This window comes from Genypterus blacodes, unplaced genomic scaffold (genome assembly GCF_046128005.1).
Source record: "Genypterus blacodes isolate CSIRO-AG114 ecotype Tasmania unplaced genomic scaffold, CSIRO-AGI_Gbla_v1 ptg000131l_1, whole genome shotgun sequence".
Classification (NCBI taxonomy): Eukaryota; Metazoa; Chordata; class Actinopteri; order Ophidiiformes; family Ophidiidae; genus Genypterus; species Genypterus blacodes.
The window spans coordinates 2024150-2049108 of record NW_027466933.1 but is presented as its reverse complement, the minus strand read 5'-3'; the positions used below and the strand labels follow the sequence as shown (position 1 = coordinate 2049108).

The following is a 24959-nucleotide window of genomic DNA, read 5'->3' as shown; positions in this document are numbered from 1 at the left end:
ACACACACACACGCACACACACACAGATCCATAATGACTGCAGTATAACGGAACAATACACCATTACTTATACAGTATTATGAAGCAGGAAGTGACAGAAACCCTATGATGCAATTAATTCTAAACAGTCCCAGCGGTGCGGTTGTTTCTGTGAGCTTTCCCTCTTAAGTGGAGCCAGATTTGCGGTGTGAGAGGTTCCGATTAGCACCTACAGGGAGCACATCTGGCCCCCGCAGCTCCGTGAGTCCCCGAGCAGCTGCTGAGCTTCACTGCAAACACCGCAATCACTGCGTAGATCAGACCCACAGCGACTCACCCTCGCTGGCCGGCTTGCTGATGGGCCAAGCTGGTTGACCGACCGGGTGCATGCAACATCTGTCGGCCATGTGTGCCCCTCATCTGGTGGGGTCAGCGGTTTAGTGGTTTAGAGTTTGTGACCGGTAGCTGGAGATCATTTTGGAGATGTAATCCATATAATCACTCATAATGAAGTCCCGTTGCATTCCACCATCAGATGGAGTGAAACTATGACTTTTGACAGCACTTTAGGTGAAAAACTGCACCTAATTAGATTGAACAAATGTGGATTGAGGTCTGGCACTGGACTTAAAGTTTCCTTAGAATGTGCCGGAGCATCGGGGGCTTAAAGGTTCATGTGTGTGAGAGGTAAAACCAGCAGGATGAGGCTGGGGTAAGAGGCGACGGTGTTCCACGTGCTTGTCGCGTTCTTCCCTTCTGTGTGCGTTCCATCCAACACCACTCTCCCCTGCCCACCTGTTGCTTGTCCCCTCTTTCCTCTTTCGTTCTCCAGGACAGAACAGGAATGCGAACGCGTCTCCTGTAGCAGAGACCAGCTGCTTCCCAGTGCCGTGCCTTGTTAATCTAACAGGCTGTGTAATGGGGAGCGTCTGGCCTCGCTCTTGTCTCTGTTTGACAGCCGGGCAATCGGTCAGTAAAATACCCAGAGACAGCTGAGCGGCAGTCTGAGATCCTGTCAGACCAGGTCAGAGTAGCAGAAGGAAACAGTCAGAGTATATGAAGAATGACAAGAGTTACAGTGTATCTATGGCGATGAAATGTGTTTCCCTACCAAGGTGAGAAAGGGATTAAAGGATCTTGTTGTGGAGCCTCTTTTAACACAGTAATCTGACCGGATCTTTTTCTGGAAGGCCTCTCCAGCTGTGAGCACCGGTATCACCAGTACTGATCCATGACGCTGAGGTCAGAGGTCATTCTTATAAGCCAGGGTTTTGGGCTCCCGTGGAAGAAAGGAGGATGAAATAAGGGAGGAATGCGAATAGAGAGGGGGAGTGAGAGACGGGAGAAGGGAGACGGGAGGCACGAGAAGATAATTAGGAGTGGAGGAGGTCGGAGAACAGCTGGATGTTTGGTGGTGGGAGTCCATCGTCCATCATCTTCATCACACAGAGAGAGATGAAGAGGGAGAAAATGTAAACTAATTGGCTTAGAGGAGCTAAAAATACAAGGACGTTGACATTTCGGACGGAGCTGTCGGGTGGCGAGCTCTAAACATATCAGCCCTGCCTCCCGGTCCCAGACTCACTCAGGTCAGGTATGCACGGCAGTGAGGAGTCTTTAAACCAAGCTATTCCAGTCTGCAGTCTGCTGCTGGCCAGCTGATATTAGATCTCACTATGCTGTCACTTTAATATTCCTGCCAGTGTGTTTTGTTAATGGAAAAACAGAAGAACTACTCAGTCAGTCTGGCCTCCTCCGTGTCCTTGTCCAAATGTGTGTGTGTGTGTGTGTGTGTGTGTGTGTGTGTGTGTGTTTGTCCACTTTGTCCACGTGGGCCTTCGATGTCCATCTGTTGCTTGTTTGTCTTGGCAATTACTGTCTTTGTTTACGCTGATAGATGTGGCGGCAAACCTTTCTGTTGTCTCTGTCCTCCTCGGGTCTTTGTGAAATGTGTCGCGTCGGTGCCACATCCGCCAACACTACACACACACACGCCCGCACACACACAGCCACACACACACACCCACACACACACACACACTCAAACTACACACAAACAAACTACTACCAGCTTCATGTCCACAAATTGCATTACAATCAGTGTCACAGCTTATATTTCTCAAACCATTTCCAGAAAGCAGAGAGTTAGAAGAAAAGCAAGCATGTGAAGACTTTGACATTCAGGTAGAATAAAGCGACGGGGCCTGAAAGAAGCATTATCTCTCCCCGACCTGCGCCTCATGCATTACACATCGCGTTTGGCAGAGATGAAAGAAAAGCACTCAGTCTGACCCGTGATGGCCGCCGTGGCAGCTTGGGCCGCCCTTACAGAGTGAAGTGCGGCCTTGTGCGGCGGCGGCGGCTCGTACATTCTATTCACCGATGCCGTTAGAAAGCAGAGAGGGAATCAAAGGCGCAGATCAAAGGCGGGAGTGAAGGCGTAGTTCACCTGAGGGGATGACGCGGGGGTGGATTTCATTTTGTGATGTTTTGCAGACTCTTTTTCATCTCCCCCAGAGCACAGTTACTTCACGTGGACGACCTGTTGGCTCCGGGTTTTGTTGTGTTTACCATCTTGCAAAATGCTTAGAAGCATCTCACAGGTTCACTTTACACACGGTGAAAGCGTTCTTCGTTGTTAATGGAGGTTTGTGATCTAAAAGGCTGTGCGGTGTGTGTGTGTGTGTGTGTGTGTGTGTGTGTGTGTGTGTGGGGGTGCAGAGGCCAGGCAAGCTGAACAGCGCACTGCGATGAAGACTTACCGTACATAGCTTCCTCTTACAGGTTAATGGCTTGTTGAACAGCGGTGCTTTGTGAGATGAGACCCCAGCCTCAACGCACAGACACACACACACACACACACACACACATACACACACCCACACACACCGCTGCCTACACCGACCCCCCCTATCCCTTTCTCCTCTCTCAGCTGTCAGACTGCATTCCTCCCTGCCTCTCCATTTATGGCGAGAGAAGAGAGAAAGAGAAGAAGAGGAGGATGGAATCGTTACTCTATCACACCTGTGCTCAAACCTGACAGGATGAGTTAAATCAACTTCCTGTCGCCTACCGCTACCTCAAAACAGACTCTATACACTCACAGCACTGTAAGGCGCTTTGGATACAAACATCCACCTAATGGCAGATGACGTCACCTTTCATTTATCTCCTCTGCGCCCTCGCCGCCCCTTCTGCTTCCTTCCCTGCCTCGCATCAGACGGCGTCCTGATCCCTGTGAGCTGTGCGACGCGTGAACGCGCTCACGTCAGGCCTGTTTGTCTTCAGCCTGATATTAACAAGAACCGAATCCTCACGCTCACCGTTTACAGCGAGGCATCATTTCTAGGCGTGACTGTTTATTTGACGTGGTTCTGAATGAACGTCGGCTCTTCTCTCTTGGCAAACGGGCAGAGATGTAGTGAGGTTTATATTTAGCTCAGCATGCCTCACTGTTTACAGAAGCCTCTTTGTAAACTACACTCGTATTACTCGCCTCAGTAACGATTAAAATGAAGTTAAACCCAAATTAAAACTCTGATTTAATAGTGCGGTTGTTTACGTAACGAACAGAAACGATGATTGCCGCCGTCTTTCCCCTTTGCTGCTGCACCCTGGGTGTTAATGAGAAGCAGAGATGTGAAGCCTGGATCGCTGCTCGCAGACAAACAAACACAGGCAGACACACGGAGATAAAAGATGACAAGAAACCTAGTGATTATGTGATACATCAGACGTCTGTATCTCCCCTCCGCCGTGTCCCCCACCCCTACACACACACACACACACACACAGACCTTTGAGTGTGTGCCAGTAGTTCCCCGAGTGGATATCAAGTTGTGTCTGGATGGGTTTTCTCTCTCTCTGTCTATGCAGAGGCTCTGTACAGCGTCACAGCACTTCTTTGTCTTTCTCCCTCCATCTTCTTTCACGGTTTTGAAGTTGTCGAACCTTCTTCCTCTCTCTATTTGTGTTTCTTGACAATCTCCTCCCCTCCCTGCCAGGGAAGATAAAAGATAAAGAAACGGCTTCAGACAGTTTTATCATCGTCTGTTAAGTCAATCACTATCTGCTGACTGATGCTGATGCGAAACGTGAAGGAAACGCTGCGATTGCTCCTATGAGAGTTTCCCTGAGCTCATGTGTGTGTTTGTTGTCTAGATGCCTGCACGCTCACTTGGCTGGCACCGACGTGAGACTTGTGCGGATGCCAGGCAAACACAGGTTTCCAGAGTGTGTGTCAGTTTAGTGTCCATGTGAAATCCTCCTCTGCACTGTTCCCAGCAAGCAATGGGAATATTCAGCTGGCCTCTTCACAGCAGCGTCACAGTGAGAATGCAACGTCCCTGAATGCAACATCCCTGTCTGCTGTAACCAGGCAGGCTGACACTGGCAGGTACAGCAACAAAGCTCTCCTCAGTCCTGGCAGCATCTGGATTTAGGAAATATTACTGTTATATCATCTGTAGAGACTCCCAATCATAGAAAAGACTCACAAATACTCATCACCAAACTGAAGATGAACACAAATTAACTCAACACACAAATTCTCTCCCCCTCTCTCTCTCTCTCTCTCTCTCTCCCTCATACACACATGAACACAGACACACTGCACAGGCATGTAGGAGGAGAAATCCACATAAAGATGTCTCCTGGAATGTGATGGCTGCTGGTTGTCATGAAGTTTTATAGAAGGTTTATTTTAACTCCCACATAACTCAGTTACTCAGTCACAGCGAGGCTCGGGTGCTGCAGAACCTCGGCTGTCACTGACGTCAAAGAGCGCAGCCAAAAATATGATATACAGTATATACACGCAGAATACACACTTAGACTTTATATACATTTGGCTTTGCTATAATTTAATGTGGCGGTGTAGATTTGGATGTTTTATGGTCAACATCCGTCCATTGCTCGTCTTGGTTGACCTCGGTATGACCAAGAGGGCTTAGTCTTCCAAATGTAGCCCCGTAGCTGGGGCCTCTGGTCAGGTCGGCCGCCTGTTAACCAGCAGGATGGCACAGAGTTAATCCTCCTCCCGATGGATGTTTTCTCAACACTGAATTGGCTCTCGACTGAGCAGCAGCAGTCTGATCGCTGGAGGTCCGGCGGTCCGGCGGTCCGGCGGTCAGCACAATGGCAATCCCTCTGTCCCCGATTTAAGCTGTACAGACATGACTGTAAACTGAAACTAAGTTAGACAGTTTGGTGAGCAGAGCACTGAGATAAAGCAACATAATAAATAAATATGAAACTAAATAAATCAAAGACCTGGTTAAGATACACACTTTCTACCAAATTTCTAACCGTGGACTTTTGTCCTGGACAGAAAAAGAGTTAATGATCGTCAAACTGTTAGCAAGCACAAATGAATGAGTGTGTCCTCTATTCAGGAGCAGTGCCACTTTACAATGTTGTTTCCTGTCCTGTGTAGTCAACCTCCCGTTTCTCCTCTTCCAGCCCTGGCTGCCGCTGCCGGCCAGGAGCCTGACCACGCCCACGGTTGTGCCCATGGCAGCTGTTACCCAGCAACAGGGGACCTACTGGTCGGACGAGAGAAGAACCTGAAGGCCTCGTCCACATGTGGCATGAGGAGGAAAGAGTCCTATTGCATCGTCAGTCATCTGCAGGTCAGCGTGCGTGTGTGTGTGTGTGTGTGTGTGTGTGTGTGTGTGTGTGTGTGTGTGTGTGTGTGTGTGTGTGTATCATTCCCTCGTGTGGATTCCCATTTAACCCTGGACCCTGACCCTGATTTGTTCCGCTGCAGGATGAGAAGAAATGTTTCTACTGTGACTCTCGGCGGCCGTATGACCCCGTCTACAACACTATCAATCATCGCATCGAGAACGTGATCACCACCTTCAAACCTCACCGCAAGAAGTCCTGGTGGCAGTCAGAGAATGGTGAGATGTTTACTGACCACTATTTCCTGTGTGCAGAGTCGAGCCACAGAGCTTTGATAGACTTCAGCTCATATTAAAGAATTCGGCTTTGTCATATTCAGGGGAAATTTGAGGTCAGACGAAGGATTGATTAAATTCCTAGAAGATGAGTTGGTGGCTGATTGCAGATTGCAGTTAATTCCTTTCCCTCTGCTTAACTCCGATTGGATGCTTTTCCAAGTATCTATGAAGCTTAAATGAATGGCATTCTGCTTACCCCGTAGATTTTTGTAACGAAAACAAGAATCAGAATTGCCTCTCAGTCTGGGCTCCACCCTGCTCTAGCCAAATCATATTTAATACAGCTGCAAATGAGTTTCAGGAGCTTTTTGTTCAAATTCAAACGGCCGGATTCTCCTCTCTTTCATAATCACAACAAATCAGCATGAAGAGAAGAGGCTTTGTAGATCCTCTGTGGCCATGACCTTCCGTGTTTTGATTTGAAGTTCTACGTGCGTCACGCTACTCCATGTTCGTGTCAGGTCTTTATTTAAAGATAATTGCTTGGCAACCATAAGAGCAACACATATACTGTGTGAACAGCCTGTATATAAAATGTCACCTGCAGGTTTGATTGAGCCTTCAGCTAAACGCATTTGCAGTAACAAATACACTGATGTTTCACACTGTGAGCTAATTTTTGCTTGGCAACCGCCTCCACCTGTGGTATGACCTCAGACTCAGAGGCATGATGGGGCTAATGTTAGTTGAGCTATTAGTGTTTAAGGGAGAGGAATGGATTGATGGCTGTGCAGTGTGAGGGGACAGTGGATTCAACTGGAAAGAAAATGTTAAAAAAAAGAGAAAATATGCCCCAATGTTATTAAAACCACAGGCAGTAACCATCTGGGAGATCAGGAGCACTATAAAGTACAAACACACACTCACACACACTCAACGGGCTTAATAACAGAGTAGGAACTGCTGCGGCATTTCAGCAGAGGGAGAGGGGGATCACAGCTCAAACAAGTAAGAGGATCCAAGTGAAAGTTGAGGGAACTGTTTGGATGAAGGTAGAAACAGTGTCGGAGTATAAACTGCTGTGTTTCCACTCACTCCTGTCACAATGACTCACTGTAAACACAGACGGAGACTCGTGAGGCTTATTTCAACCCTGTTTGTGAGCCATATGACCAAAATGGAGTGTTGTGGGTGACAGCACTGTTCAGCATCACCGGACCCAGAATAGAACAGTGAGAAAGAGGAGAGGGAAGAAGAAGATGAAGAAGGGGGACAGCAAGTCTGAGGACTATTTTTAGTCCCGGTTCCCGTTGTGTTTCCATGGCATCTTACTGGCATTTCCATGGTGTTGGTGACAGGGTGTACAGTAGGCCTATTGGATTTGGAGCACAGAGGTTTAGTTGTGTGTTAATGCATGCATCAATGGCAAAAAGGTCAACGTCTAGGACTGCATGCAAACAAGCATGCAACAAGACCCCTGAGTGCAGGAACAGGTGTGTGTTTGTTGTTGGTTGTGTGTGTGTGTGTGAGTTGTTGACATTATATTTGAGTAGTCTTAACTGCTTATGAGTAATTGTGTTCTGTTAGTCAGGCTCTCTCTCTCTCTCTCTCTCTCTCTCTCTCTCTCTCTCTCTCTCTCTCTCTCTCTCTCTCTCTCTCTCTCCATCTCCCTCTGTTTCCCCCCCTGCTCTTGCCATGTCACACCCTTCCTCTTGTTTTCCTGCTTTTTCCTTCCTGTCCGTTGTCCAGCTTCGGACTTGTGAGAGATTGTGTGTATGCATGGATTTCTTGGGAACAAACAGACATCAGCAGACATAGAAACTCCTCACCAAAGTCACCCATGCTCTGTGAGAGCCCAGACTCACTGAATGTGATGAGAAGCCGTGTGCTTGAAAGGCTCCTCATGTCATTTGTGTAGGGAACAGATGATCACCCTGGGGCCTTTGGGTACACTCTACTTTGCTTACTGATTAGATTTGATGTCGCGGCTGCTTTATTTTTAGTGTTTTGTTTTATTTATGAGTTTGCACTGCACCTGTCCTCTCTGCTCTGCCCTCACCTTGACTCTCTGGCTCATCTGCAACAAAGCATCTGCAGAGCAACGGAGAGAGAGAGAGGGGGAGAGAGAAGAAGAGATACAACAGAAAGAAATGCTGCCTGATTTATGTAGAACCTTTATCTGCACACTATACTCTAATTACTGCCTGTGCTGTGATTATGGTGAAAATTCAGAACAGGACAGTAATTCATTAATGTAGGGATAGAATTCTGTCTGCTGACTTGATGCCTGAGCGGATTGTGTGAGGAAACTCGCCAAATGAGGAAATGCATTCACTCTGATTACAAGATGGGATTTGTTACATAAATGGACTTAAAGTCTATGAGTTGGACTGAGACAGTGTAGATTTATGCAGCTTTGAGTGGGTTTGAAAAAGTTCCCTGTTGAGTTCTACATTGAAAGAAGTGATTATGGAGGATGCATGGATGACAGGAATATATTTTTCTTTCACTTCGCTTTTCTTGGAGTAGATGAAAGAAATGTTTTGGTTTTTGCTTTGATCTGCTGTGGGACGTCTGATCACCAACAGTTTCACTTCCTCTTGCAAGTTGAGTGTTAAATTCTTTAAATATATAAAGTGAACCACAGCTCAGCACACACACACACACACACACGAAGAGAGACGACAGAGGTCATTGAGTTGAATAGTTGCTGCTCCACTGTACATTAATAAACTGAACATGGAATGATTTTTGCATGTCCTTGGAAAAATATCAGGAATTGAGAAACAGCCCAATTTCCCAATTCTCTATTTGAAGGTTTTTGCTGTAGTAATCACAAAGTTATGGTGAGGGATCCAGGAAGTGTGTGGGCTTTTCAACATGCTTTCTACCTCTCTCCTGCCAAGACATGAGGCCTTTTCCCATTAAGAAGCCATTTCTCCTGCCAAACACGTGGCTGCTACTTTACTTACTCACTGCTGCTGCTGTTACACTCTGGTGAATTTATGAGGGAATTTGATGACATACATGAAAATAGAGTGCAAGTGGTGGTGTACGAATTATTAGAAGCCTACAATCCTAGTGTGAATTGACCCAAGCTCTCTCTCTCTCTCTCTCTTTCTCGCTCTCTCTCTCCCACACACACACACTGTAGGAAAGTCGGAGGTCTTCATCCAGCTGGACCTGGAAGCAGAGTTTCATTTCACTCATCTGATCATGACCTTCAAGGTGAGTTTATAAAACGTTTTGCACTTGCTGGCACAGTAAAGGTGTCTCTAATGTCTACACAGTGATCTTCCTCACATGCCCAAATCGTCATCATTCTTGTCTCGCAGACTTTCCGTCCAGCAGCCATGCTGATCGAGCGCTCAGCTGATTTTGGTCGCACATGGCAGATCTACCGCTACTTCGGCTATGACTGTGCTTCTGCCTTCCCCGGAGTCTCCCAGGGGCATTTGCGTAAGGTTGATGATGTCATCTGCGAGTCCCGCTACTCCGACATCGAGCCCTCCACCGAGGGAGAGGTGAGTGATGACCTGAGAGACAATAAGCCAAACTGAAGAGGAGTCGTTCAATTCATCTGTTTTAATCAGTATTTTTGATATCACCACTCAATCGATCGGTGTGTGTCTGTGTGTGTGTGTGTCTTTACTCAGGCGATCTACAGAGTGTTGGATCCAGCCATTAGTATTGAGGACCCATACAGCCCCAACATCCAGAGTACGTCTCATGCACACACACACACACACACACACACACACACCTAAACACAGCAGGATGATTTACGGCTCTACATGTTGACACCCTCCCTGCAAGATGCAAAGGTCACAATATACCAACGTGATATCTTATTCTGATTATCTGGGTATCCACTGTGCTGCAAAGACAAATATCAAACCCCAGCCAGGCCTGTTCCGCCTTTCAGTCAGGGGGATTCCCATTGGTCTCTATAAATCACCTTCTAACGGACACAGTAGGCTCATTCCCTCCAGCTGTGACAGACTATGGCAGCCTTTGTCTCTGGGGTGTGAAACATGGCCCTGCTGTGTGGAAGACAGGGACGGATGTGAAAAGCAGCTGTTTGTCTCCCACACAGCTCCACTGTCCAGGCCCTAGTGTTTAGACTGGCAGGCCATGAGAGCTTTTACCAGAAATGGGAGCTCAGTTCACGACGCAGCAGCAGAGGTCGCCTTGTGCCTGGATATAGCCGAGTCACATAAAGATGCTGTCATAGCAGGGCGAGCCGTATTTATTACTGTCTTTGTGTCGGGGTTCTAAGCAGTTCTTCTTGGGGCCTTTTTTCATTTTTGTGTCACATTTATGGTTTCATTGGCCTTAAATGCTCACCCAGAGAGAGTTTGTGCCTCGAGACAATCCTCCTCCTGGGATGTCTCCTCTTCTTCACCCTCATTGCTATGAAACAAAATGGGAAGAAGTGACTTGTGGTAAAACATCCATTGAACTGGGGCAGGAGAGTCGTTCAAATCTAACTCAGGCCTTTTCTGTGTGTGTCCCTGTGAGTGTGAATAAGTTTCTCTGTCTCCCTGCATTCTGGTCCTGTGATGGACATGTGACCTGTCCAAGGTATACAGTCCAAGGTTTACAGGTCTCCATCAGCTTTACAAGACTGTTAGGTGGTGAATTATGATAATAAACATGGATTTCGTTGTTTCTTTCCTTGTATTACTGAATGGAAAGTCAAAATGATCTGAGTTAGTCAGCATTTTAGTTGTGGCTCCATCCTCACTTCAGTCTATCTGATAGAAATGCACTAAAGCCTGCTGGAAGCTGCTGTTGCCCCCCTGCTGTGAGCTGCTGCCTGAGTTTACAGACTGTTGGCCAGTCTTCTCTTAAAGCGTCCGCAAAGACCGACAGCGTTAGTGTTGTGAAGCTGGACGCATTAGCTTGTGTCTGTTAGAGTGGGGTGGGGTCAGACCTCAGAATAAAGTCAAGATTCCACTTTAAGTGCAAATGCCTTAGGGTTTAACATGCTGGAGATTTGGTGGCTGCTTTTGAAATGCTGATCGACCACAACAGCCAAAACAGCAGCGCTGAGATAAATTGGGACATTTTGTGCTTTATACTCTCTGCAGCTGTATTATGATGTCTTCATGTTTATGTTGCTCATGCTGCTCATTCACTTCACATTATAGATACCTAATACTTATAAAGCCATAAAGAAATAGTTTGTCTAAGTACAATTAATTGGTGGAACTTGAAACCCCCTCTAGAAATTTGATTATGGTAGCAAATCAGTCACAGGTTGGTTCAAAAACACGAAGAACCACTAATCCAGAGATTTACTCAGTGTACCTCTGTCTGCTAAATGCTAAATGACACATGTATGATGATAATTAGTTCCAAATACTTCTTCTGTCTTCTACTGTTAACTTTGCACCCCGGTGTCAGAAGTGTGTGTGTGCGTACGTGTTGATAACTAGGAGTGAACAGCTGTACTGAACAGCTGGAGTGTAACAGCGAAGGATGTCACGGCCGTTAACGAGGAAGCAGAGTGAACAGATTGTTCAGGTCTTGACGGGCTAAAAGAAGGTTATCGTCCCTCCCCTATGTGAACTCCCTCTAAATCGTTTGGATAAAGCGATAGGATGCGGCCAGATCTGCTTCAACCCCACATTCCATAACTGACCATCATTTTCCACATCATCCTCAGCAGGGAATTACATCTAGATTGTGTCCTGCATCTGTTTTTCATCTTTTCTCAGTAGAAAGATGGAGCTGAGACGCACACTAATAAATTAAGCCGATGGATTTGACTGGAATTCACTTTAAAAGTGACTCATCACTCAGTATCTTTAGGCCGTTTTTCTTTGCCTTGGTTGATTCTTACAGAACATTCCTCTTTCAAAATTGAGAAACCACTCACTGATTTGAGACTCTGTTTGCTCAGCTGGTAGAAAGAAAGTTTGGTAACCCAGATATCACGAGTTCAAATGCTGCTTTATCCCAGATGTTTGTAGACTCGTCACCCCTGCTGATCAATAATGCATTGTGACATGCAGTGACTTCTATATTTTTATGTTTTTAAGACCGAAATAATATTAATAACAAGCCAGACTGGAGACTAGAAGCAAGAGTCCTCTATTGGAAAATCTGGCACTGCACCAACTGAACTCTGCACGAGGCCTGTACATGAAGATGTAATCATGTAATTACTTTGCCACAATAACAGAGTTTCCACATGATGGAATAGTTTTGATTCTCATGATTCTATGTAGAAATCCCAAGTCAATAGGGGGGAGGGGCTTCAAGTAACATGGGTGCCTCAGTTTGAGAACCACTGCCTCAGACCACCCGAGAGCTGCTCATGGTCATCCATAATGCCCTGCCATACACACACACACACACACACACACATACACACACATACACACACACACACACACACACACACACATACACACACACACACACACACACACACACACGTGCTGTGTCATGCTCCATTAGCACAGAATTCCTCTTTTGGAGCAAAGGAGCTTTTGTACTTTTGTGTATGCATGTGTGTGAGCCCGTGTGTGTTTGTGTGTTTGGAAAGGGTGGTTATCTGTAACAGTCAAGTCTCTTTCTGTTTGTTCCTATGAGGCTTTTGTATCCTCCTCCATCATCATCACCTCTCTTATTCCGACCCTTTATCCTTCTTGTTTCCCTTCAGACCAGCTAAAGATCACTAACTTGAGAGTGAACTTCACTAAGCTCCACACACTGGGAGACAACCTGCTGGACACCAGAGCTGAAATCAAAGAGAAGTATTACTACGCCATGTACGAGCTCGTCATACGTGGAAACTGCTTTTGCTACGGCCACGCCTCCGAGTGCGCCCCCATCGACGGGATCAGGGACATTGAAGGAATGGTGGGCGATGACACTTAAAACATTTACCAACTGACTCTAACATGAAGTGGCTGCTGTGATCGTGATCAAACATACAGGGAGATCTCTCTGTCAGTGCCACGCAGCTGCACGTCCCTCTAATTAGACCGTACACCTCCCTTCTGTCTGTCCAGGTTCATGGCAGGTGTGTGTGTAACCACCATACCAAGGGTTTGAACTGTGAGCAGTGTGACAACTTCCACAACGACCTGCCCTGGAGACCAGCAGAGGGACGCAACACAAACGCCTGCAAGCGTGAGTACAGAGCAGGAAGTGCGGGACAATCAGAATGCAAAACATCACAGTATTGCTGCTGAAAGTACTTCCCAATAAATACCAGTGTAATAGATCAATCATTGTACTTCATGGAGCGATGGAAAGTAAAATGTTGACTCTCACTATCTCCAGAGTGTAAGTGTAACAGCCACTCCAACGTGTGCCACTTTGACATGGCGGTGTATTTGGCCATGGGCAACGTAAGTGGAGGAGTGTGTGACGACTGTCAGCACAACACCATGGGACGCAACTGTGAGCTGTGCAAACCTTTCTACTACAAGGATCCCACCAAGGATATCAGGGACCCACGGGTCTGCATACGTGAGTGTGTGCGTGTCTGTGTGTGTTTATGTGTTTTGTTGTACGTTTCAGTCAATTGCATTTCCGTGTTCATGTCCTGTTCATGTGCATCAAAACACTTTTCCTCTCTCACTCCCCCAGCTTGTGATTGCGACCCGGATGGTTCAGAGAATGGAGGGACGTGCGACATCCACAGCGACACGTTCCTCGGCACGGTGGCGGGCCAGTGCCGCTGCAAGGCCAACGTGGAAGGGCCGCGCTGTGACAAGTGCAAGGCCGGTACCTTCGGCCTGAGCGCCGACGACCCTCAAGGCTGCCAACGTGAGCGCAGACACCAACACACTAACCGCACACCAAATCATCAGAATGTGATAGTGATAACTGCATCAATCTGACCTCATGAACTTTGCCTTCTCTGTCCCTGCTGCCCCTCCCCCAGCATGTCGATGTGACCGCAGAGGGACGGTGTCAGGGAACTCTCAGTGCGACCCAGTCAGCGGAGACTGCTTCTGTAAGCGCCTCGTCACCGGCCGCAGTTGTGATCAGTGTCTGGTAAGGCAAACACAAATCCCATGAAGAACTCCCTCTCTGTTATTATTCCCTCTCTTAACCTACCAAGCAACCCAGGGAAGTCACATTGTGGTCAGCTTCCTGTTATAATTTAACCTTAGCCAGGAATAGTGCCCAGGAATGGGAGCTCCTGCCTGAGCTCTGTGTCTAAATTTAGCACAGGGTGTTTTGGTTGTATGTGTGTGTGTGTGGTTGGTGTGGGTGACAGCAGGCCTAAAATGGTCAGGCCAGGACCAGGTCTCAAAGTGGATCCTGACATTAGATAAGCTTTGTGAAGTCCCCTTTTTACAACAATGAGGTGTCAAAAAGAAAAAGAAAATGAAACTTTCCCTAATGCTCAAATTCAATTTTGTTGGTACAAAAAGTCTCCTTGAGTGGAAGTTCCCCCTCATGTCTAATAACATGAAAACTGATACATCATGTCTGTCTGGGGCTAACTGTCTATCTTCTTGGTGGTTGCCTCTGTCTCTGTCTCTGTCTCTGTCTCTGTCTCTGTCTCTGTCTCTCTCTCTCTCTCTCTCTCTCTCTCTCTCTCTCTCTCTCTCTCTCTCTCTCTCTCTCTCTCTCTCTCTCTCTCTACAGCCTGAACACTGGGCCCTGAGCAACGACCTGCACGGCTGCAGAGGCTGTGAGTGTGATGTTGGAGGGGCTCTGGACAACCAGTGAGTCACGGTTTAGTCTTAGTCACATTATACATGAAATGACAATATGGAGCATACAAGCCCCTTTAAAGAGAGTCTATGTGTGTGTTAAACACAATATTTCAAAGCTGTATTATTTCCTTTTGAGGCTGGCTTACACACCCACACTAAGATTGAAGACGTCCAGTGTTCTTGGCGTCCTAGTTGCACTACTGGAGAATGTTGTTTTCTAAGAGAGCTTTGAAATGAATTTTTGAATAAAGTGCCACAATAATTAAATTTCAGTTGTGTCACTTATCTGCAGAGATGTCCTCATCTCCATTTTGAGAAGTAGTGCTTTCAAAGCGCTCAGCATCTCCAGCTGGGCGATATGTCAGTGTCACATGTTAGCAGAGTAATAACTGAAGTATTTTTTCATTCATTTTTCTGTAGGTGCTCCGTGGAGACCGGCCAGTGTCGCTGTCACAGTCACATGACAGGACGTCAGTGTGCACAGGTGGAGTCTGGCTATTTCTTCATGGCTCTGGATCATTTCCTATACGAGGCTGAGCTGGCCAAGATGGGACAGGTGAGAGCACCCGCAAGATGGAGTAAGATATGTACACGTTTGACTCAAATATGGAAGGTACGCATGTAATGAAAGCACATCTATGCTGTATATTCTCAGGGTTGTACAGTGGAGACCAGGGAGCACCAGCCGGGTCGCCCTGCCACCTGGACGGGCCTTGGCTTCGCACGCGTACCTGAGGGGGGAACCTTGGAGTTCCACATCAGTAACGTCCCTTACTCGATGGAATATGACCTGCTTATCCGCTTTGAGTCACAGGTCTGTATGTTTGAAGCTCACTCTGTTGTATCCGTGTTTGACAGGAAATCAAAGTCATGGGAGTGTTATTTGACCTCAGAATGATATTTTAATCCTAAATGATGGAATTTAAAGCAGAATGGTTAGAATGTACTGAAGCGCTTTCTCTTCTCTGCGGCCTAAGTTTCAGTTTCTATCTTCCACGTAGCCATGATGGTGTTATATTCTTTACAACCTTTAATATAAAGTGCATATAAAACTCACTTTCATGTCCGCCTAGATGCCCCGAGACTGGGAGGAGGTGAGAGTAACATTGATCCGCCCCGGGCAGATTCCTACCAGCAGCCCCTGTGGAAACACCATTCCAGCTGACGACAGACTCACTGTCTCCCTGCCTGCCGGGGCCAGGTCTATATACACACACATGCATATACACACACACGCCCACAACACACTTCAAAGCTGAAATAGTGTTCATGTTGTCTGCTCCAGGTTTATGGTCCCACCTCAGCCCGTGTGTCTGGAGAAAGGCGTGTCCTACACCCTCCGCTTTGAGTTCACTCGATATCAAGATGCCAACTACATCCTGAATGGTGCCGCCAACGCTGTCCTCCTTGTTGACTCTGTGAGAAGAGATTTTGTTCTCCACACTATGTAATACAACACCTGTCTACAGTCGTACACTGTGTTCAAACATCTCCTCTCCTTTTTGTCCAGATTGCTTTGATGCCACGCCACTCGTCCCTGGAGATGTACAATGCAGGCGATTCTGCCTCCAACACCAGGAAACAGACTTATGAGCGGTACCGCTGCCACGAGGGGGCTAAGAGTGTGACCCGCGCTCTGATGAGTGACACCTGTGCCAAGCTGATCACCAGCATGTCGGCCATCATTAACGACGGGGCTCTGCGTGAGTGCTATAGCCTAAACTATGTTTGAGTGTCCTCCGCCTTTTGGAAGGTCCTTAGGATGTTTAGAATGTGGTGGATTGCAGGGTGACATGACCCTGAGTTTGACCTCTGACCTCCCTATGGAAGGGAGCAGGAGAAAAGAAAATATTTCATTTTGGCATCTGCAATTTTGTGAGACATTTTAGCCCACAGAATAGTTTTGGAACTTAAGTATTAAAGTGAGTAACTGAGTGTTACATTCAGTGCTTCATCATTTACTTCTCCAGTCAAAGCCCACTTAACTTTTGGATGACTATTGTAGTTTTCAGTACAATGGTGCTGTCATACTTGAGGTTACATTGTGTTGATGTTTATGTTTCTTCTCCTCCTCCAGCTTGTATCTGCGACCCCCAGGGTTCCGTCAGCTCAGTGTGTGATGTCCGTGGAGGTCAGTGTCGCTGCAGGCCCAATGTGATTGGTCGACGCTGTGAGCAGTGTGCTACAGGAATGTACGGCTTTGGACCCTCAGGCTGCATAGGTGAGATGAAAAACAGAGACGAACACTCAAATGGAACTGCGTTTGCACCGAGGTTCATACTTTCATTATCCTGCTTTGATGGGACTTTATATCCATTATATCCACTGTTTTTGTTCTGATGCTTTAAACTAAATTTCAGTTTTCCCTACAAGGCTTAATTTCATTTTTGTTGTTCTTATGCTGTTCAGTGGATTAGTTAGACTGTACGTTATGCTGCTGGCGCCCTCTACTGTCTCTCAGTGCACTCACATTCATGTCCCTCTTTCTAAATTTCATTATGTTCCCTCTCTGACTCTGTCTTTGATTGTCTTCCTCCTTAAATGTCTCCCAATGATCTCGACCCTGTCCTCTATCGTCTTCCATGTCCTTACAGCCTGCGGTTGCAGCTTGGAGGGTTCTGTAACTCGGCTTTGTGATAAGTTTACCGGTCAGTGTCAGTGCCGCCCGGGTGCGTTTGGTCAGCAGTGTGACAGGTGCCAGTCGGGATACTGGGGCTTCCCCAATTGCCGACCCTGCCAGTGTAACGGACACACTGAGGAGTGCGACCAGAGGACAGGAGCCTGTGTTAACTGCAGGGACAACACTGGAGGAGAGAAGTGTGACAGGTTGGCCGCTGTCATTGTTTATTACCCATTTTAAGTGGACGCTGTCTATTGACCACTTGAGGTAACATCTTTGTTGAATGTGTAGGTGTGCCAATGGTTACTATGGTAACCCAGTCTTGGGCTCCAGCGGTCAGTGTCGGCCATGTCCCTGCCCAGAAGGGCCCAGCAGTGGACGCCACTTTGCGGCATCTTGCTACCAAGACAATCGTAACGGACAGATTGTCTGCAACTGTAACCAGGGTTACACAGGTAATGTTCATGTGATGGATTTACTCTTTCCTCGTTTTCTCTTCCTCTTCCTCAGTCCCTGCTTTTCTCCTATGTTTCCCCTCTGTCCCCTCCTTTTTTAGTGAGAGCAAGAAGCAAGCAATCATTACTTTCATAAATGAAAGTTTGGTGCTCGGGTGGCAAAGGGAACAAGCACATTTGGTTTGGTTTGGCCCCTCGAGGCATGAATATGTTCAGGAAATGTTATTGCAACTTTCGTATTGAAAACTTCTCAGATTGAATCCAACCTTTGGTATTACCGAGTGCAGTTCTACCTTTGAGAAATGTTCTGTACAGTATAATTTATTTCAAAAGAGGTATGATTCATGTTTGGAGTGGGTTGCTGGTGAATGGTAACCTCTTTCATTTCCTCCTCCACTGTATAACTGGCACAGGGATTGTTAAACGCTCCGGGGCAACCATTTTTAAGCGTGAGTAATGATGATGATGACCCCCATGGCTCCACCCACTCCTCCACCCTTCCCCCATTCTACCCACCCACTTCACCAGTCCTACCCGTGCATGACTCCAGCATTCCATCAATGCTGCTGTGCCACAGAGCGCCCCTGCCTGTAGAGACCTGGCTCAAAAGAATAATGTTTGGCATCAAATTCTTTTCTGCTGCTGAACTCAATACCCATTGAGACCTAAAATTTTTTTTTTAAAGTTTTGTTTAGTAATATCCAAAGCCAACTCGAACCAGGTCTGTTCAAATGTTCCCCATTCAAGGACCTGACTCAGAATCATTTGTGTCTCATACTGCACATCCTAACCTCACATACTTGGCTGACCGTGTTGTTTAATACTCAAAACACACGTTTGTCTACAGGTGTTGGTTGATTCTGAGTTTGAGTCAGGTTCCCTCTCCTGTGTGTAGTAGATTTTACTGTAGATAGAGCTTTAGTATAATATTACAGCTGGTATAAGAACATTGATGTCACACTTGGAGCAAAGCTGAAGCTGAAGCCTACTGGTTCTTTAACAGGCCCTGTCAAACTTTAATGTGAAAAATAAAAGAAGACATAGAGAGTAAGGGTGTGGACAGATAAGTGCCAAGCTGCAACAATCTGATAGAGAGACACTGCTTTAGGCTAGTTGACTACATTTATTATCTACCCTACATTCGCCCTTCCTTCTATTCCCCTCTGCTTCTACTTTGGCCTCTCTCTTGCTCCTTTTGCCCTCCCAACCTTGTAATACCTCCTTTTCTCCTTTCTCTCTCTCCACCCTTTCCCCCCCTATCACCTCATTCCAGCAGGACTTAGCTGTGCTCAAGTATTCCAAGTATTTCTTCCTTTGAGTCCAACTTAATCAGTCCAAAAAAGAGTGACAACTGTGACAAGACACGCCTCACAACCAAATGGAATGGTTGGCTGGCAAAGGGCCTCAGTACTACACTTGACCTTGTATGGTATATATACAGTACCATACACATAGCATAACATGAACTAAAGCTACTGTATATACTGCATACTTGGTTAAGTAGTTAAGTTAAGTAGCATATAATACACTGATGAAGGGTGTGAAAGCTTAACTAATAATGGCTTGTTAACCAACACACTGAACACTGAACACTGACTAAGAATAGAAATAACATACAGTAACTGTATTTCAAGTAACATTTTAATGTTAAGTGATGCTTCACAGAGATGAGTATAACCAAGTCCTAGACGAGTATGTTACTCAGGGGAGATGTCCAATAGAAAATTGATCCTTTCCAGTTCAGGACTTGAAAGGATTTGGCTCTATGATAAGGGTCGTGTAGTGATTGATGATACCTGAGATGGGTCTTCATTATTGTGACAAACCAGGTTGACTCTGCTGCTGTTATGCGGTTAGGATTCCTGAAAACAACTTGGTTAATTCATGGAGCACTTCACTTCACACTCTCCCAATCCATCCAAGTCTAATTCTCAATTTTGTTTTCTGTTTTTTGTTTCCCAACGTAGGCGCCCGATGTGAGGAATGTGCCCCGGGCTATTATGGCAACCCCGCTCAGCCAGGCGGGCGCTGCCAGCCGTGCCAGTGCAATAACAACATTGACATGTCAGACATGGACGCCTGCAACAGGCATACTGGACAGTGCAAGAAATGTCTCTACAACACAGAGGGTCCCAACTGTGGCATCTGCAAGAGCGGCTACCACGGTGATGCTTCCCGACGCAACTGCAGGAGTAAGTAACGTCCTAGTTGAAACTAAAATCTAAAATTCTTATTTTCCAAATTTTAATGTAAATGCTGAAAATCACAAATCAAACCATAATGTGTGAATCATTAAAGTTCTGTTATCTGTATGATTCAAAAATGGTCTCAGAGCCACATTTAATTTTTCAACACGTAGAAACGTTTCCAAACGACACAATGGAAGTTTAGGTTTGGAGGTCATGGAACAGTCATGGCAATCCATTGATCAGACTCTGTTTGAACCCTATGTGGAGTCTTTGACCTTGGAATAACTGTGACTTACTTCCTACACCTATTTCTTCTTCAGAGTGCACATGTAACTTCCTGGGTACGGAAAACAGCCAGTGTATAGAGCGTGAGGAGTGTGTGTGCCAGCGTTCTACAGGGCAGTGCCAGTGTCTACCTAATGTCATTGGCCTCACGTGTCACCACTGTGCCCCCAATCACTGGAACCTGGCCGGCGGAAGAGGCTGCGATACTTGCGGCTGCGATCCCAATAATTCTGTTACTTCGTCATGTAACGAGGTGGGGGACTCGATCAAATTGCATTGGAATGATCATTTGTCACATAATGTAAATATGTTTGTGTGTGTCATAGGTCTGATTATCCAGATTGGCAATTCCTTTCTTCCTGTCTTCCCCACAGTTTACTGGCCAGTGTCAGTGTCGTGATGGCTTTGGAGGGAAAACGTGTACAGACTGTCAGGAAAACTACTGGGGGGATCCCAGAACTCAATGCAGAGGTTCGGAACATAAATACCTTAGTAACTTTAGGCTACTTAATGCTGCTTCTGGGAACAATCACTGTATGCCACGCAGACTGCAAAAGTACCCAACTCTTGTTATGGGAATATGAGAGGTGACCAGATGTGTGAATAAATGTACTTTCCCTGATACAAACAACGCTCTGCCTCTCTCTACCCTTTTTACCTTCCAGCCTGTGACTGTGATTGGCGCGGCATTGAGACGTCTCAGTGCAACCGGCTGACTGGCCACTGTGTCTGCCAGCAGGGGGTGTCGGGAGTCCGCTGTGATCAGTGTGCCAGGGGCTTCTCGGGCCTTTTCCCCAACTGCCAGCCCTGTCACCAGTGCTTTGGAGACTGGGATCGTATTGTGCAGGTACAGTTGCATATGATGTCAATCTTTGATCAAGGATTCAAGGATTTGGATTCTTTTACTCAATAGGGGTAATTCATAAAAACGTTTTTAGAGAGGGTGTACAGAATTTAAATTTACATTATCTATAGATACTAAATCAGAAATGTGTGCAGTTGCAATATTTTGTACAACCAAAAGAGTCAATACATTGATTTTCCATGTTGACGGTGAGTTCTATTTGTCTCCTTACCAGGACCTAGCAGTGCGTACCAAGGTTCTTGCAGAGCGGGCTCATGAGATTCAGACCACAGGGCTCACTGGGGCTTATGAGAAGGCCTTCAAAGACCTTGAGGAGAAGCTGGCACAGGCTCAGGGCATCGTCAATGCCCGCAATGCCACTGCTGCAGCTGTTGCCACACTGATGGAGCTTATTGAAGAACTTAGGTAGAGAACAACACAACACATATGTACAAATTACTTTGAGCAATTTACTAACCAAAAACTGCTCATCTTGCCCTGCAGAGCAGAGATTGGCGAGACCACCGACACCCTGAACCGTCTGGAAGGAGACCTAACTGTTGTCCAGGACAGCAACTCTGAGGCAAGCAAGGAGCTGAGTGCCCTGGAGAGGGAGGCCAAAGAACTAAACCTCACCTCAGAGCAGCTGCACCGGCAACTGGACATCCTAAAGAACTCCAACTTCCTAGGTGAGAAACAAAGAGATAAGATGGAGTCCAAGCAACTTAATTAGTCATTCTATCCAATCCAACTTGCTTAACATCCTCCTCCAAGGCTCAGTACAGTTAAACTTCAGATTCTGGCTATTTTATCCCTGATTCTCCTGTCCCAGACTTCTGGTCACTTCCACTTCACCTCAAAACAGTGAGTGAATCTTTACATTTCCTCCTCTCTTTTCTCTAGGTGCATACGATAGCATCCGGACCTCCTACAACAAGTCTCGCGATGCAGAGTTGCGAGCTAATCAGTCAACAACCACCAGGCCCAGTACAGTCAGCCAATCGGCAGACACTCGCCGACGCACTGAGCGCCTCATTATTGCCAAGAAGGATGACTTCAACCGCAAAAACGCTGCCAACAAGCGTGCCCTGGGAGAACTCAACACCAGAGCACAAGGCCTGGATATGAGGAAGATCAATGAGATGGTTTGACGTTATTCCTCTACTTACTCTCAGTTACTCCCTGTCCTCATACACATGATAGCATGAATAATCGAGTGCATGTGTACCTGTCCCATCAGGTTTGTGGAGTCCCAGGTGATGCTCCCTGTGGGGAAAGCCCTTGTGGTGGAGCAGGTTGCCGTGACGATGAAGGGAACCGCCACTGTGGAGGCTTGAATTGCAAAGGTGCAACAGCAGTGGCCGACAATGCCCTGGAGAGGGCCAAGCATGCCGAGAAGGAGCTGAACAAAGCTATGGGCGAGGTGGAGGGACTCTTTATTAAGGTAAATATAGAGACAATTCTTGGTACACACTGTGGTTTCTGAAGTGAACTTAATGGTGTTATACTATATACCCAAAGCAGGGACAGTAGGAGGAGAGTTTCTTTAGGCTTCCAGGCTCCTTTGTAAACTGTTCTGCGTTTCACTCAGGTGGCAGAGGCAAAAACCAAGGCAGAGGAAGCGAAGGGTAAAGCACAGGCAGCTCTCGACAAAGCAACAGCCACCAAGAACCAAGTGGAGCGTTCCAACAATGACCTGAGAGATCTCATCAAACAGATCAGAGAGTTCCTCACTCGTGAGTGTCGCATACATTTTTCCACTGACAGGCAACTGGATTTTTACAATAGAGGATTCTGTCGTTGTATTTGCCCTTTTCTCATTTTTATCAAGGCATCATGTGCACACAAACCCAATGCTTCGCCTGTGTGTCTTTCTCTCAGAGGACGGTGCAGACCCAGACAGCATTGAGGCCGTGGCAAATCGCGTGCTGGAGCTCTCCATCCCCGCGTCGCCACTCCAGATCAGACACCTTGCCGATGAAATCAAAGATCGCGTTCGAAGCCTCTCCAATGTGGATTCTATCTTAGCGCAGACACAGGATGATGTCCGAAAGGCCGAGAAACTGCTGCTTGCTGCCAAGAGGGCCAGGTAGTCTGCCTGGTAGTCTAGACTAGCTACTCACCACCTAAAATGTCCTCCCTCTGATTCTCTTTTTTTGTATTCTCTTTCTATTCAGGCACCGTGCTGAGGGGGTGAAGACCACAGCAGAGACGGTGAAACAGGCCTTAGTTGATGCAAAAACTGCTCAGACATCCGCAGAGAAGGCCATAGCAAGAGCCAAAGTTGACATTGGGGAGACCGAGAATCGACTGGCACAGGTAAGCAACCAAAGGAAAGTCTTAATTAATTTGTGTGCTGAAATTCCTGTTAACAATGAACAATTAGTGAGATCTAGGTGGTGAGAGGGATTCTGGGGAGGCATCGGTTTTACAATTCCTAATAGTCAGCTATGGTAGTTGAAGTTGAAGTAGTTCAGAAGTACATTTAGGTTATTACATCAAAGTTCGGCTCCCATGTAGGCCATCAGTTTAGAAGACTTAGAATTCACCCATTGTTGATTGTGTAATGTCCCTCAGATTGAGTCGGAGACATCCAACAGTGAGAAGAATCTGAATGATGCCATGGAACGTCTGGGAACCCTGGGGAGGGAGATCAATGCCCTGAAGACCAAACGTGCTAACAACAGCATGGCAGCAGCAAGGGCAGAAGAGACGGCTACCATGGCACGAGACAAGGCAAACGAGGCCAAGCAGGTGTGTGTGTGTCTGAATGTCTGTGTGGGTGTGTCTGTGTGTGCATGAAATATATTTCTATCGATGAACTTTTCACCTGTCTTGACCTTCAGATCCTGGATGGCCAGCTGACAGATAAATACCACGAGGTGAAGCAGCGAGTTGACACCAAAGCCAAGGCCGTGCAGGAAGCCAAGAAAAAAGCGGAGAGCCTCAGAGACGAAGCCAAAGAACTACTGAGAGATGCCCAGAACAAGCTGCAGAGACTTGCAGGTATGTAACACTCTCTGTTTGTCTGTCTGTCTTTGGAAGTGTGTGTGTCTGCGTGTTATTTCAAATAGGAAGATATTATACCAGGCGTTGCAATCACAATGATTAACAATTGTAGGAATTAGTTGGAATGCCTGTGTAACTGTTTGGTTTCCACAGAGCTGGAGAAAAACTATGAGACGAACCAGAAGAAGTTAGAGGGGAAGGCTCGTCAGCTGGATGGCCTGGAGGACAAGATGAAAGCTATTCTCAGTGACATCAACAAGCAGATACAGATCTACAACACCTGCCAGTAAGTTCACTGGGATCCAGAGCCCTCAGAACGTCTTCAGAAACAATAACCTGGCAATAGACTTGCAGGGAAAAAGGACTGGGTCTGGATTTTGTCGCTGCAAGTGATCTTTATTTAGTGAAATGTGTAAATGTCATGTACTGTAAGTATTTAAAATTGTATGGCAATCCTAGTAAAACTTTACTTTGCAACAATGTGATTAATTTCAAGCCAAAATTCAGAGGAAATTATTACTTATTACAGAACTGACACTTGAACAGGGTTAAAGTAAAGCCACAGTAGTTGCTCTGGTGCTGCGAATTTAAGGATTTTTCTTTTCACTTTTGTAGTGTTTGTATCTACCCTTACACAAATTAGAGAGCAACTACATGATAAGTACATAAAACTCATGAACTGTTTGACCTTGCCCACAAAACCACCTCTACCTGGAGTACGAGGATGACTGTATGATGTAATGTTGGCACTCTGGGTCTCTTTTTTTTATCATCTTTGTGAATGTTCATGTGCAAAACCAAAGGTCTATAAAACAAATGATTGTGAATGTTGTAATTATGGTGTTACACATTTCAAATGAATATGGAAGAAGCGGCATACTGCATAGTATTCTACATTTATATACAATACAGTGTTTCATTGTGCCTTAAATTTGTCAGTGTCTTGAACATTTAATCATGTACTGTTTGCATGACAATGTGTGTG

The 24959-nt window shown here is 46.3% G+C and overlaps 1 protein-coding gene across 1 annotated transcript in view; it reads left to right on the top strand.

The window, feature by feature from the left end:
- Positions 1–24757, top strand: part of lamb2 (laminin, beta 2 (laminin S)) — a 29200-nt gene extending 4443 nt beyond the window's left edge. Inside the window, exons 3-35 of the mRNA XM_076163442.1 lie at positions 5440–5609; positions 5747–5882; positions 9037–9110; positions 9218–9406; positions 9539–9602; positions 12556–12755; positions 12908–13028; positions 13182–13370; positions 13491–13670; positions 13789–13901; positions 14502–14581; positions 14993–15128; positions 15228–15386; positions 15646–15773; positions 15858–15990; positions 16083–16275; positions 16650–16793; positions 17167–17398; positions 17484–17647; positions 19615–19839; positions 20157–20374; positions 20496–20592; positions 20787–20968; positions 21201–21391; positions 21470–21654; positions 21869–22110; positions 22206–22409; positions 22557–22701; positions 22847–23054; positions 23143–23284; positions 23543–23719; positions 23812–23971; positions 24128–24757. Of these exons, the coding sequence (XP_076019557.1) occupies positions 5440–5609; positions 5747–5882; positions 9037–9110; positions 9218–9406; positions 9539–9602; positions 12556–12755; positions 12908–13028; positions 13182–13370; positions 13491–13670; positions 13789–13901; positions 14502–14581; positions 14993–15128; positions 15228–15386; positions 15646–15773; positions 15858–15990; positions 16083–16275; positions 16650–16793; positions 17167–17398; positions 17484–17647; positions 19615–19839; positions 20157–20374; positions 20496–20592; positions 20787–20968; positions 21201–21391; positions 21470–21654; positions 21869–22110; positions 22206–22409; positions 22557–22701; positions 22847–23054; positions 23143–23284; positions 23543–23719; positions 23812–23971; positions 24128–24264 (5318 nt within the window). The 3' untranslated portion in view covers positions 24265–24757. The remainder of the gene's footprint in view (positions 1–5439; positions 5610–5746; positions 5883–9036; positions 9111–9217; positions 9407–9538; positions 9603–12555; positions 12756–12907; positions 13029–13181; positions 13371–13490; positions 13671–13788; positions 13902–14501; positions 14582–14992; positions 15129–15227; positions 15387–15645; positions 15774–15857; positions 15991–16082; positions 16276–16649; positions 16794–17166; positions 17399–17483; positions 17648–19614; positions 19840–20156; positions 20375–20495; positions 20593–20786; positions 20969–21200; positions 21392–21469; positions 21655–21868; positions 22111–22205; positions 22410–22556; positions 22702–22846; positions 23055–23142; positions 23285–23542; positions 23720–23811; positions 23972–24127) is intronic.
- Positions 24758–24959: the final 202 nt, after the last annotated feature.